The sequence below is a fragment of the Trichophyton verrucosum genome (assembly GCF_000151505.1).
Source record: "Trichophyton verrucosum HKI 0517 chromosome Unknown contig00283_1.f1.exp, whole genome shotgun sequence".
Classification (NCBI taxonomy): Eukaryota; Fungi; Ascomycota; class Eurotiomycetes; order Onygenales; family Arthrodermataceae; genus Trichophyton; species Trichophyton verrucosum.
Genome location: NW_003315464.1, coordinates 1 through 12,396, shown reverse-complemented (window position 1 = coordinate 12,396; position 12,396 = coordinate 1). Strand labels below are relative to the sequence as shown.

Below are 12,396 nucleotides of genomic sequence, written 5' to 3'. Positions count from 1 at the left end.
TGATACCTGACTTGTGTGTGTGTCTGCCGTCCTAGTGTTGTTGCACAGCCATTGGGTGGTCATCCCCATCATTGATAGCCGCGGCATTCAAAAGGCCAGATACTGATGGCTGGCTGTCAACTTCGTCAGGAGACTCGTCGTCATCATACATGGTCACTGCTGTTCCAGACCGTTCTCGGAGAGCAGAATGGTTGAGGTATTCTCGTAGTTGTCCGACTCCATCACCGCTAAAAACGCAGAAGACCTCTCTTTGAAGAGGAGTGAACTCATCTGGGGCGGCCCGGCAAAACTTGGTCAAGTCATTTCTCAAAAATGCATGGACACCGGTTAAACTCAGATGAGTCAGTCGGCGACAGTAATTCAGAAGAGAGTGTATGCCCTGGGATTCGATAACAGTTAGTATGAGGATTCGTTCTCAGATTGACGTGGATATACGTACCTCTACAGTCAAATTGACACAATAACTCAGATGCACCCTTTCAAGGCCACTGACTAAGGGATGCTGTGGGAATCTGGGCTTTGCCAGTGCTAGTATGCTTCGATCGGTAATAGCCTGGCATTTGACCAGGCCTATTCTTCGTAATTTCGGTAGTGTTGCCAGTTGCTCGACGCTTGCGTCGGTGAGGCGGTTGCAGCATGCCAAATCAATGTACCGGATTCGGTTGCAGGACTTCACCATTTGAGTGACGGCTTGGTCGGTGATATTAGAGCAATGGCCTAGGTGAATGTAGTGGATATTCTTCCCCAGTCTGCAGATGGCATAAACAGCTCTGTCCGTAATGAACTTGCACTTTCCAAGTACGAGGTTTCTCAGCCTTGGTGCAGAATCAATGATCTTCTCGACTGCGTCATCTTTGACTCTCTCGCAGGCAGTGAGGTCTAGAATCCGGAGGCAGTCGAATACCAAATTTGGAGGAAGTCTGAGGAAAGCTTCATCGCTTATTTGTATACAATGGGCTAAACGCAATTCTCGGAGGCTTCGCAGGGTAGAAAGGAGTGCGGTTACCGAGGCGTTGGTGATATGTCGACATCCGTGGAGATCGATCTCGAGCATTGAAGGGCAGTTATTAGCAAACGCCAGGATAGACCTGTCCATGAGTTGAGCTACACCATTCAATTTCAGCTAAAAATAGAACAGGTCAGCACATGCTAGTTAACATGGTAACTTAAAAAAAAAAAAAGAGAGACACTAGTAAGATATTTTGCATACCCGTTTGAGCTGGCGGCAGTTTTGTGCAAGTTGGACGAGGGAGTCATCTGTAATGTTAACGCAATTGGTGATATTGAGGCCCTGCAGCCTGGAGCAGTTGGCGGCAACAACGTTCAAAGAATGGTCGGTTAGGGATTCGAGGTCAGAGACATCCAGTGCCTGGAGCTGCCTGTTCCCCTCCACTAGATCTGAGATTCCCTTATCAGTGACGTTCTTGCAGCCGGTCAGGGTCAGCCTCTCGATCCGTTTGCATTTGACAAATGAAAAGACGGTTCCGTCGTTGACTTTGCTCTTCAGGGTGGTGAGATTCAGGCGTTTGACCAGGTCGTAGTATGGGAAGTAGCTTTCTTCATCTGAGATTGCATGTGCTACCTTGAGCAGGTTGTCCCATGTATTGCAGAGTGGCCTGTGCCATAGAATGCCCACGCAGTTCATCGACCAACACGACGAGACCTTCATGCAGTTCAGAAGGTCTACCGGAGACGAGAGCTTTGAGAAGATAGCAATGAGGATCTCTGGAGGCAGTCGATATATCGGTGGTAGCGGCATATCCTGATCACGCCTGGAGTCCACGCGGAGATTTCGGAAATTCCCAACGCCTATTGATGACTGCGAGTCGTTTGCTTCGAGCATGAAGAAATCGTTATCCTCGTCTATGGCTCTCTCTGGCGAAGTGGAGGAGGAAGAATCGCCCCCCGAGTCTCGAGGACGCGAGCGGCAGGCCATAATGGTAGCTGAAACGGGATGAGCCGATCAAAATGTTCGTTTCAACGGAAAACAGTATTCCTCGGGCAGGTAGTCAGAATCAGGGAGACGCGAGATACCGTAGTACCGTAGGATGGATGAGCTTTTTGTCCGCGGGTGTTGATGACGCTGGTGTTGTTGTTCTTGTTGTTGTTGTTGCTGTTGATGTTGTGGCTGTTTGGTCGTACGTAATGTATCACACGATGGCTTCGAAGTGAGGTGATTTATCTCGTCGGAAGTGAGGTGAGGGAGCTGGCCCTTTCTAGCACGTCTCACCTCCCTTTTATCGTCCTTTCTTGGAGTATCGAACGGGATCAGATCAGGATGTGAAGTTGGCTGGCGAAGTGAATCCCACGGGGTCGTTAACCATGGGGGAAGTAGGCGCCGGGCCAACCTTCGAGGGCGTTTAATTACGTTAGTTAGTGATAGGGCGTCAAGCGATAGGAGCGGCTGCGGACGAGGGTCTCTCAGCGGTAGGAGCAGCAGGGACGGCGGCGACAGCGGCGGCGAGAGGTCGTAACGGCTCTGGTCTCCCTCTCTTGTCCTTGTTTCTTTTCAGTCAGGCAGGGGCTGGGCTAGGTGATATTCATGCAGGCTGGTTCGCGAGCTTCGTTTCCAACGGCGCATCTAGAGGCCAAGCCAGCTGGATTCGCCAGGAGGGGCAGCGGGAGCTGGGATTGATAAGCAGGCAAACGGGGCCGCGCGGGAGAAGCAGACGGCCGGGAGGCAGCAGAGGCGGCAGTCAGCAGTCGGCAGTCAGTGAACAGTGAATAGTGAATGGTGAATAGTGAAATGCAAAAGAGCAGGGCAGCAAAGACGAGCGGACTTCCTCTCGGTTGCGGCAGAAGGTGATGCAGCGACGGCGTTGGTGAGAGCAGGAAGAAAAGCAAGTTTGGTTGGTGTCGCAGGCGCCGTCGGAGGTTTTGCTCGAGGTTTTTCCTTGTCACGCGTCGGGCTGAGTGACCGAGACGAGACGCCGGTGATGCTGATGCTGATAGTGATTACAGGATGATAGAAGAAGAAGAAGAGAAGTTGTTCAGGTGGATGACCGCTAGTCGGGTCTCCAGTGAATGTTGATTTGGTGAAGTCGTTGGCTACAGGCAGGTCTAGGTGAGAAATCGCCAGCGAGTCTACTGCTATAGATATCGACAAGATACAAGGAGAGCCCAGGACAACAAAGGATAGAAGAAGATGAAGAATAGAAATAAACAAAAGAAAAGAAAAGAAGCCTATGAAGCTTGCGAGGCGCCCTTGGCCCATTCGCGCAGCACATTCTTCTTGATCTTGCCGGTGCTGGTCTTTGGCAGCTCTGGGACGATCTCGACCTCCCGCGGCACCATAAACCGACTGATGCCGCTCGAGTTTTTGGCCCAGGCGATGATGTCAGGGCCGGTGACCTGCTTGTCGGCCTGGATGGTAACGTAGGCCTTGGGTCTCTCGCCCCAGTGGGTGTCCGAGACGGCTACGACGCCGGCTTCGAGGATGTCGGGATGCGTGGCCAGCATCGCTTCGAGAGCGACAGAGGATATATTCTCTCCTCCTGTATGCATTTAAACGTTAGCAGGAGATCTCTTTATTTCAACTCTAGGGGGGGAGGTTAAGCCTACCGCTGATAATTATGTCCTTTGCCCGGTCGAGGATCTGGATGGCTCCGTCTGGATGCCACACAGCCAGATCACCGGAGTGCAGGACACCGCCAGCAAAGAGCTTGTCGGTGGCTGCTGTGTCCTTGTAATAGCCTCTGGCACAGATGTTGCCCGTGAACACGATCTCTCCGATCTCCTGGCCGTCCTTGCGGACGTCGATGATGGTGCCCTCAGGAACATCAGTCTTGATAACCCGGACGGGCAGACTGGTCAGGAAGCCGTGGCCCTGTCTGGCCATCCTCTTGTACTTCTCTTTGAGCGGGATTGTGTCCCACAACGGCATATGATACGCCTTCGTGATGGGGCCATAGGTCTCTGTGAGGCCGTAGACATGGACCGGATGAAGGTTGACGCTGGTCATCTGCTCAAAGAGATGGGCAGTGGGCGGACTGGCAGCCACGGTAACTCTGACCGGCCGTGACAGTCTCTCTGCCTCCTTTGCGGCGCATAGCAGCGTGTTGACCGTGGGAGCGGCGTTGAAGTGAGTGATGTTCTCTTCCTTCAACATCCGCCATATCTCAGGATAGTCTATCTTGCGAAGACAGTAGTGAGTGCCCCTGACCGCAGTGATAGACCAGGGAAACGTCCATCCTGTTGGCCGTGTAGTTAGCACGACATTCCTTCGGTAGTTATAAACGTAGTTTCAGTAGAATGCAGATGCAGATGCAGATGGTGAATAGCATACCCATGGCATGGAACATGGGCAGAATCCACAGGTAGCCGCATCTTCCTTGCTGGAAGTTCAATCCCGACTCGATGATGTTCCCGAGCGCAGCAAGATAGCAGCCTCGATGGATATATTCCACCCCCTTTGGCCTTGCCGTCGTTCCACTGGTGTATGCAAGCGCAATTAGCGACTCCTCATCCGCCGCCTGCGCCTCCAGCCCATCCCATCCAGGGCCCCCTTGCTGCTCGTCATGCTTCAGCCCTTCGAGGATGGCGGCGTCAAGGTCTCCGCTTAGCTCCCCTTCGTCCGCGTCGGTGTCTGTGTCAACGATCAAGGGTATATGGGGGCTGCTCTTGCGGAACTCATCCAGCAAGTGCACAAACTCCTTGTCGACGATGATGGAGTCAACATCGGCGTGCGTGAAGATGTATGCAATGTCCTCTGCCTTTAGACGGTAGTTGATAGCTACAATCAGACAGTTGTTCTCTCCCGTTAGCCTGTATCTCTCCCAGCGTCCCCCGACCTCGTCGTCCACTTCACACCGCGTATTCGGAAGAGCTTACCGACGTTGACTGCGCCGGCTGCAGCGATGCCGAATATCGACTCGAGGAACCCAGGCGTGTTCGGGGCCAGTATCCCCACCCGCCTGTACCCACACTTCTTGATGTAGTATGCAAGTCCCCTCGCCCTGTCTGAAAACTGCTGGTATGTCTTCCGGACGACCTTGTTGTTCGCCGTAACGTGGTATATGGCTTCAGCCTATATATACATGTATGGACCAGACTATGTCTTTAGCCGCGCCAGCCCTCTCCACGCTGCCAACAAAGAACAATGCTCTGCATAAAGGGGATTGTCAACAACGTACATCTGGCTCGATTGCAGCTGCGCGAGGCAGGAAGAAGGTCGGCGAGAGGGTATGTCGGTTCCTGTTGAGTGAAGCAGCGTCTCCCTGCTGCGGCTGGAGCTGCGCAGAGACGCTCTCAAGCCTGGCCTTTGCGCCAGACATGGTGGATGGACGGAGATGGAGATGGGGGGGAGTCAGGAGAGAGGGACAAGAAGGCAAAGCAAAAGATGCAAAACGGGGAAGAGAGGGGAGAATCGGGAGCAGCCAGGGACCCTTTTATATATTCCCGTGTCCCTGCCGGCCGCAAGGCGAGTTGCGTCTTCAGCTTGTTGCCGCTGCTCGGCGTCTCTCATGCAGATGGAGCCGCCTCTGCCTATTGCCGAGGAACTTCCGACTGGCCGCGGCAAAGGCGGAGCTAGGTCGGCGTTGATAGTATTAAGAGGGAGAAGAAGAAGACGAAGAAGATGATGATGATGAGACGATGAAAACGTCGGAAAAGGGTCTTTATATTTGTTTAGTGTCCCCAGTCGCAGCTGTGTGTGTCTGGAGGCGTTTTCTCTGGGCTGCCATAGGGGCAAAAATTGGAGCGATGCAGTAACTCAGCAGTGAAGGAGAAGAAGAAAAAAAGAAACAGCAGCTAACTATTTGATAAGTAGCCTCTCTTTTTCTCAAATCCCAAATTCGACGCCGCGAAGTGTACATATTAAAATGAAGGAAAAAGTGGTCTTTTTGTTTTTAAAGGGAAGAGGAAGAAAGGGCGGGCACAGAAAAAAGATGGTCTTTTTCACTTCCGTCACAAATTATCCCTGAAGTCGTAAAAGGGGTGTATTTTGAGTGAGCTGGAAATGTACAAATCAACTGGCGCGCCGTGTACAACATGTTGCTCGTCAATTGCCCACAGTGCATCCTGGATTGAACCCATCCACATCAGCCCCGACAAGGTATCTAGTAGCCGTACTGAGCCAACTGCTCCTTGGTCTTGTTGTCCACACTGGCGGTTCTCTGGGCCTGGAGAAGTTGTCTCCGGGCGGCCTTCTTGCGCTCGTAGTATGCAGCGCCCTTGACTTTTCTCCTCTCTTCCAATCTGTGGGGGGGGGAAAAAAGCATATTAGTATCAATTGGGGGAAAGACCAGATTTAAGTATTAGACTCCAAAGGGCATTGACGAACCTGGCGACGACGTCCTGGTACTTCCAGCCAACCTCGTGGCTTAGTCGGCCGACTGTGCAGTATTTGCGGCCGGGCTTGAGGCGGAGGACACGGAGAGCTTGGGGAACGACGACACGCTTCTTCTTGTCATAGGGCTCTGGGATGCCCTCAAAGACCTTCAGTCTCTCCATAGCAGCAGCGCCGCGGGCGGTCTTGTGTGGGATCATGCCCCGAACGGTCTTGTAAAAGATGCGCGAGGGAGCACGGAAGTGGAAGGGACCTAGGGAACCATTGCTTTAGCTAACCATCCTCTCTTCCCCTCATTCCACCACTACATCTGGTTTCTCTCGTCTTCCTCTCCAGCATTGACGGGTGCGCGTGATCTTACCTCCTCGGGTTGGGTTGAAACGGGTGATCTTTCTGAGGTAGGCATGGTACTTCACTATAAAGACACAAGTCGAATTAGCCCATCACCTTCCTTTCGCATAACCATTCCATCCTCGTCTTCGGCTCTATGTATTCTTCCCCATGCTCTCGTCTTCTCTTCCTCGTTTCCACTTCTTCTTCTTCCATATATCTGCTGGGGGGAACGGTGTATGCATACGTTTGGCACGGAAGAATTCGCCGGAGATGTTGAGGGCTTCACATCGGACAACGACGATCTTCTGTCCGTTGAGAAGTTGCTTGGCCACGGTACTGGCGAGGCGACCAAGGAGGTGTCCCTTGCCGTCGATGACGACCTGTAGGCAATCGCAAAATCAGTAAAAACCGCGACCGGAATTGCAGGGTTGGAGATATCATAGGGAATCAAATGTCCAAAACGTCCGTCCTGCCACGAGACGCAACGGGGAGGGCAACGCACCACTGGCTCGAAGGTGGACATCCTGATCTGATCACCGGTTCACGAGGCTAATATCCCAGGGAGAAGAGGAGCTCTGCTCGAGGAATACACCTTGTGTTGGAGTTTGTCGAATGTGATGTCGTTGATGAGCGCTCAGAAACCACCAAGTTCAAGTTTCTTGTCGTTTCGACGCTTAAGCGAAAATCTCTTTGTGGGCGGCGTCGGGGTCCCAGCCCTAAGTGGCCCAATAAGAGCAGGTCACGTGGTGCGACCCGGGGACGTCCTCATGACAAAACTTCGACGACGACGACGACGACTTCTTCACCTCAAGGATACTGGAAGATGATAAAGAAGGGAATGAAAAGAAGAACCAGAGGAAGAGAAGAGGTCAAGAGGTGAAGAAAGGACTGGAAGACCGCAGAGAAAAGTAGATGGCGATGGTGCGGCTCTACTTGACTGCTTCCGTTGACTGCTGACTACTGCTGCGTCTCCCTACACAGCAGGACGGACAAGACATTCTACTCCGACGAGAGTCTCGTATATACAGCTCTACGGCAGCTAGAGAAGCTATAATGGGCATCTCTAGCGGCCATAGGAGAAGTTGAGTCACTATAGCGCGGAGGATGCATGCAAGCCTCATTCACACCGTGACTCATAACCCGGACAGAGTCAGGATTCACAATGTTAAATGCGAGTTGAAGACAGATATAAAGACGGTCTTTGGCCTTTACTACTTTTAATACCACATTGTTTCTACCTTCTACAACCAACTCCCCTAGTATACCATGTCTCTTTGATCAGCACCATCAGCTACAATGGTTAAAACAAGATTCGTCTGCGTATCCGATACCCACGGGTATGGGACACGCGAAGCAGCTTTCAGGTTGCCCAAGGGAGACGTCCTTATACATGCTGGAGACATCACCAACAAGGGAACGGTAGAAGAGTTCCACAAGTCGGCCCAGTGGATCAGAGAAGCAGACTTTGAAGTCAAAATCGTTATCGCAGGTTTGTTGATACATCCTCTTGCTCCTTTTTAACAACCGCCAACATGTCACTGCTACTCACATGTCTATATGGCAAATCTTGTGGCATGGAGCTGGCTGACATGACGGTCTTAAAGGCAACCATGATGCTCCGTTGGATAAGGAGCTCTACAAGGGCCACACGAAATTCTTCCATGGAAAGAAGGTCGTTAATTCGGATGAGTGCCTTGAACTTATCTCTGCTGTGGGGATAACCTACTTGGATCACACGTCCAAGACAATCCGTCTTAAGCGTAAAAATGGGCCAAGGACGATGTTCAAGGTGTTCGGTTCGGCTCGTCACCCTACAAACAATTTCGGGTGGAACGCGCCTTTTGGATATCCTGCCAACTCCCCGGAGGATGCACGTAAATGGTGGAGTCAAATTCCCCCCGATGCTGATGTTGTTGTTACCCATACTCCAGCCAAAAACCATCTTGATTTAACTACTCACCACGGCAACATTGGGTGCGAATACCTGCGCCAGTCTCTGTGGAGTATTCGACCCAGATTGTCTATCTGTGGGCATGTTCATGAGGCCAGAGGGTATGAAAGAGTTATATGGGATGTCGACGACACCAAACCCGGAACTTTTGGTGAAATCAGCACGACTGTTGGCACTTTGCCTCCTCGTGAAAGCAAGAAGATGAGTCGCGTCGATTTGACTGGAAAGACATACCCCCGTCTGGCAAACGAAGGGCCCGAGGATCCAGCAAGGAGTGAAACATGCTTCATCAACGCGGCTATCCTGGCAACTCACTATCCTCATGCAGGAGGGCGGAAGTTCAACGCCCCTATCGTGGTTGATATCGACCTCCCGCTAGATGACGAGCAGGAATCAGAGCAAAATTAACAGACGAAAGATGCTAGAGATGAGCATTCTATGCAGCCATATTGAGGGCATATAAAAAATACCCGAACCAAACAGCTTTTCCCCCCGCCAGGTTGCCATTCAACAAACTGGCGCTTGATACCGTCGTTACGGACACTCGTTTAATCTTTTCTAAATGTATGAATGCCCCAGCACCCTCCGGCGTGGACCTCTATCGGCACACTGCAGACCCCACAAGCTGACCTCTTTTAGTGACCATACTAACACGATCTAACAATCGTCAACCAACCCTCCTTTTGTGTTTTCTGGGAGCCTACGCTTCATCTTCATCTTCATGATTCACTGATCATAGTCAACCTCGTCTTGTCAGGCTCACTGCTACCCAACCTCGCCAACACGTGAATGAATATGGCTCCAATCCATCATACACATGTTAACCAGCTATAGGTGCGGTAGCCCAAGGTGATACGAAGTCAAAGTCCATCCCCATTGTTCTATTCAATACTAGCGGCTCAAGTATATCTGAGCCTAACCTAGCAATAAAAATACACCACTCGCTTGCCCTATTTCGCCTTGCGTCCTGTGACTCAATTTTCTGCCATCAGTCCTTCCTCGACGTATGATTAAGCGTTGATCATAACGTGCCATAAAATGAGGCGTATAGCATATCTTATGCCACGGTGTAAACGAAAGTCTGAATATTAAAGGGAAGTTGTAGTCGAGTACTCGAGCATAAAGTATCATCACCTGGACGACAGTCACGCCAGACATGTATCCAAAGTGTCGTTTTCGAGTAATGATTCGACATGTAAATATACTTCCTCGAGACGTGAGGCGATGTGCCTATGCTTAAATCACGCGAGGCTGCCAATTAGGGCTCGTCCTCTGCCTCGACAATCTATCAGGTAGCTCAGCGGCCCGAGTACCGCAATCTGAATACGACGTGACTACAGGGCCCAAAACAAGATGATTGTCCTCGCTTCTCATGACGACGAATTCGGGTAATGGCTGCGAACCTTCAGGATCAAACGGGGCGATCGTACTCCATAATTCGGCTGCCTGGTATCCGCCTTTTCCCGCCAGCGACAGCGATAGCAATCAGCTTGTCATTCACTGCAGCTGAGTGGTCACCGTCGACGCCGCTTCAGCTCACCGTCTCGATAAACATAGCCCTGCACTGGCGCTGGCGGTGGGGCGGGTAACTAGTTATGGGGCAGGGATAACTAAGGATGATGAATGAATGTTTCCAGATCCTGCATCCAACTTTCGACGCAGGATGGGAGCCGCAGTTTCCTCACTTCACAGTGGCTTTGAACTCCGCTGGAATAAGCACTAGAGTATGGAGTACGTTAGCCTTCTTTGTACGCCGTACTCGGGTACTAGTAGGGTAATGGGATACCCTAGGTGTCAACATCCTTCCGGCATTCCGGGTATGTACGCCGCGTAATATCTCCTAGAAACCAGATACAATGTTCCACCGTCAGTTTAATCCGTCACATCAGTGGCTCCTCTGCCAAATCTTTGAAGGAATGTAGTATTCATGGGAGCTTTTATCTGGCTGTGCTATGTAAGACAAGTCCCTGTTCCATTCCTTCACATTTAGTCAAGACCCTTTTCAGGAACCCTTGAGATAACAGGGAGATATATCGCATTGCCATCACAACACAACTTGAACCCCCAACACCTTCCGTATCATTTCCCGTCCCTTACTAAACCATTTTGATAATTGGATCTCATGGTAGAGTGAAGAAAGCCGATGTTGCTGTTGAGTGGAAATAAACTATGCGGGTAGTATCAAACTCTATTTTTAGCATTGTCCCACTCTAACTCCCCTTTCTAGAATTATTATGGCTTCAATGTGTTGTTATTATTACAGTTAGCAATCAAAGTAGATCTCGCGTTGGGTATTAAGTAGCCATTAGGAGGGAGTCGGAGCGGAAGCAGGAGTGGGAGGGTATTTCGCACCCATGGCCTGCCAAACTGGACGAACGTCAATGTTATCACCCTTTGCCTTTCCATGCACCATCAGTTCATGGCCACTATCCTCCCTATAGTACATGGCCCAGTCATGCTATTAAAAAGGCGGTCAGCAAGGCACAGGGACCACTGTATCAGAGAGATATAAGCCTTACCTTCCCTAGTGTCAGCTTGATGACGCCATGTGCTTCTGTGACACGGTAAGTCTGGAGTGGAGTATACCCGGTAATCAAAGACACAATATTTGAGGCAACAATATCCGCCTGTGCCCGTGCAGTCCTCTCCATTCTCGGACCGGTGGTTTTAGCCACGTCGCCGAGGGCAAAAATGTTAGGGTTCGGCATGTTGGGGCCATTGTTGATCTGAAGGGTTGGGTGCACGAGGATCTGTCCGCTTTGCTTGCAAATGGCAGAAGGGAATAATTTAGCAATAATGCTAGAATTAGGTCGCTGGCCGGTACAACGGATCTGTTTTAGGAATGAGCTTCTATAATTATGGAGTACAAAAAAAAGGGGAGGGGCGGGAAAAAGGAAAAGGGGGCTGAGTTTACCACGAGGTCGAACGTCTCCTTATGGCCGTCCCTGAAACTTAAAGCCTCTTGTATCTTGTCTTTGGCCATTGACGCAATATCCCCAGTCACTGTTTGAGGTCGTTCACCAAGGATCAAATTAACATCCAGCTGCTTGAGGGTCTTCATCACATGTTCATGTAGCCGGGGGCCAAAGTTAGGGAGCAACTGTGTGCGAGAATGAATCAAAGTTACATCCTTTTGAGGGAAGTAGCTCTTGATATCGGACGCAACTTGTACTCCGACCGGACCTCCTCCAACTACAGCAATGCGGTCCGCCCGTTCGACTCGTTCCTGAGAGCCATGCATTTCCTCACAAGCGCCTGCTTTCTCCGTTGAAGCGAGCTTAGCCGGTGACGGCTGCCACGACCCAGTAGCGATTGCAAGGTATTCATAGTCAATTTTTTCACCGGAGGCAAGAATGACTTGATTGTCTGTTATACTCGTCGCTGAGTCCTGTATATGTTTGAATATACCCGGTGGAGCGGACCTGGCGACTCCATCATAGGGGATAAAGGCAGACTGTTCCAGGCCAGACACTACACCACACCGAGGGAACACAAACAAATGATTGAAATGGGAATTCCTCTCAATCAACACTGCCCGGTAGCCGGTCGGTAGCGATTCGGTTAACCGTTGCGCAAGGTGGACACCGGCGTATGAGCCCCCGAGTACCACGACGTTCTTAGGCGATGGAGTTTCCTGGTACGTCCATCGATGGCCGACCGCAGATATCTTTTGCTGGATGTGGGTGTATATCAGGCCGAAGACGAGGCGAGAGCCCTTAACGTAAAATTCAAGCGCCTCCATTTTCCATTTCTCGTAGGATCGGTGTTGGGAATAGAAAATCTAAGAAAAGACAAAGCATTGTATATATATATATATATATATATA

General features: G+C 50.9%; 6 protein-coding genes across 6 annotated transcripts; 1 reads left to right on the top strand and 5 right to left on the bottom strand.

Moving 5' to 3' along the window:
* Window positions 1–31: 31 nt before the first annotated feature.
* On the bottom strand, window positions 32–1,936 carry TRV_03356 (uncharacterized protein; the record flags this gene model as incomplete). The annotated part of the gene is made up of 3 exons (XM_003022468.1): window positions 32–379; window positions 440–1,123; window positions 1,211–1,936. The coding sequence occupies 3 exons, from the start codon at window positions 1,934–1,936 to the stop codon at window positions 32–34; spliced, it is 1,758 nt and encodes a 585-aa protein (XP_003022514.1).
* A 774-nt stretch (window positions 1,937–2,710) lies between these two features.
* On the bottom strand, window positions 2,711–5,273 carry TRV_03355 (uncharacterized protein; the record flags this gene model as incomplete). The annotated part of the gene is made up of 6 exons (XM_003022467.1): window positions 2,711–3,183; window positions 3,243–3,494; window positions 3,562–4,128; window positions 4,286–4,732; window positions 4,831–5,026; window positions 5,133–5,273. 6 exons carry the CDS (start codon window positions 5,271–5,273, stop codon window positions 2,711–2,713), a joined length of 2,076 nt encoding a protein of 691 aa, XP_003022513.1.
* A 783-nt stretch (window positions 5,274–6,056) lies between these two features.
* TRV_03354 (uncharacterized protein) lies at window positions 6,057–6,486 on the bottom strand (the record flags this gene model as incomplete). Its single annotated transcript, XM_003022466.1, has 2 exons — window positions 6,057–6,195; window positions 6,281–6,486. The coding sequence occupies 2 exons, from the start codon at window positions 6,484–6,486 to the stop codon at window positions 6,057–6,059; spliced, it is 345 nt and encodes a 114-aa protein (XP_003022512.1).
* A 285-nt stretch (window positions 6,487–6,771) lies between these two features.
* TRV_03353 (uncharacterized protein) lies at window positions 6,772–7,142 on the bottom strand (the record flags this gene model as incomplete). The annotated part of the gene is made up of 2 exons (XM_003022465.1): window positions 6,772–6,999; window positions 7,122–7,142. The coding sequence occupies 2 exons, from the start codon at window positions 7,140–7,142 to the stop codon at window positions 6,772–6,774; spliced, it is 249 nt and encodes an 82-aa protein (XP_003022511.1).
* A 773-nt stretch (window positions 7,143–7,915) lies between these two features.
* TRV_03352 (Ser/Thr protein phosphatase family protein) lies at window positions 7,916–8,978 on the top strand (the record flags this gene model as incomplete). Its single annotated transcript, XM_003022464.1, has 2 exons — window positions 7,916–8,108; window positions 8,224–8,978. The coding sequence occupies 2 exons, from the start codon at window positions 7,916–7,918 to the stop codon at window positions 8,976–8,978; spliced, it is 948 nt and encodes a 315-aa protein (XP_003022510.1).
* Window positions 8,979–10,875: 1,897 nt separating this feature from the next.
* Window positions 10,876–12,351, bottom strand: TRV_03351 (uncharacterized protein; the record flags this gene model as incomplete). The annotated part of the gene is made up of 3 exons (XM_003022463.1): window positions 10,876–11,028; window positions 11,090–11,401; window positions 11,485–12,351. Coding segments are annotated over 3 exons (1,332 nt in total), but the record flags the coding sequence as incomplete, so codon positions are not given.
* Window positions 12,352–12,396: the final 45 nt, after the last annotated feature.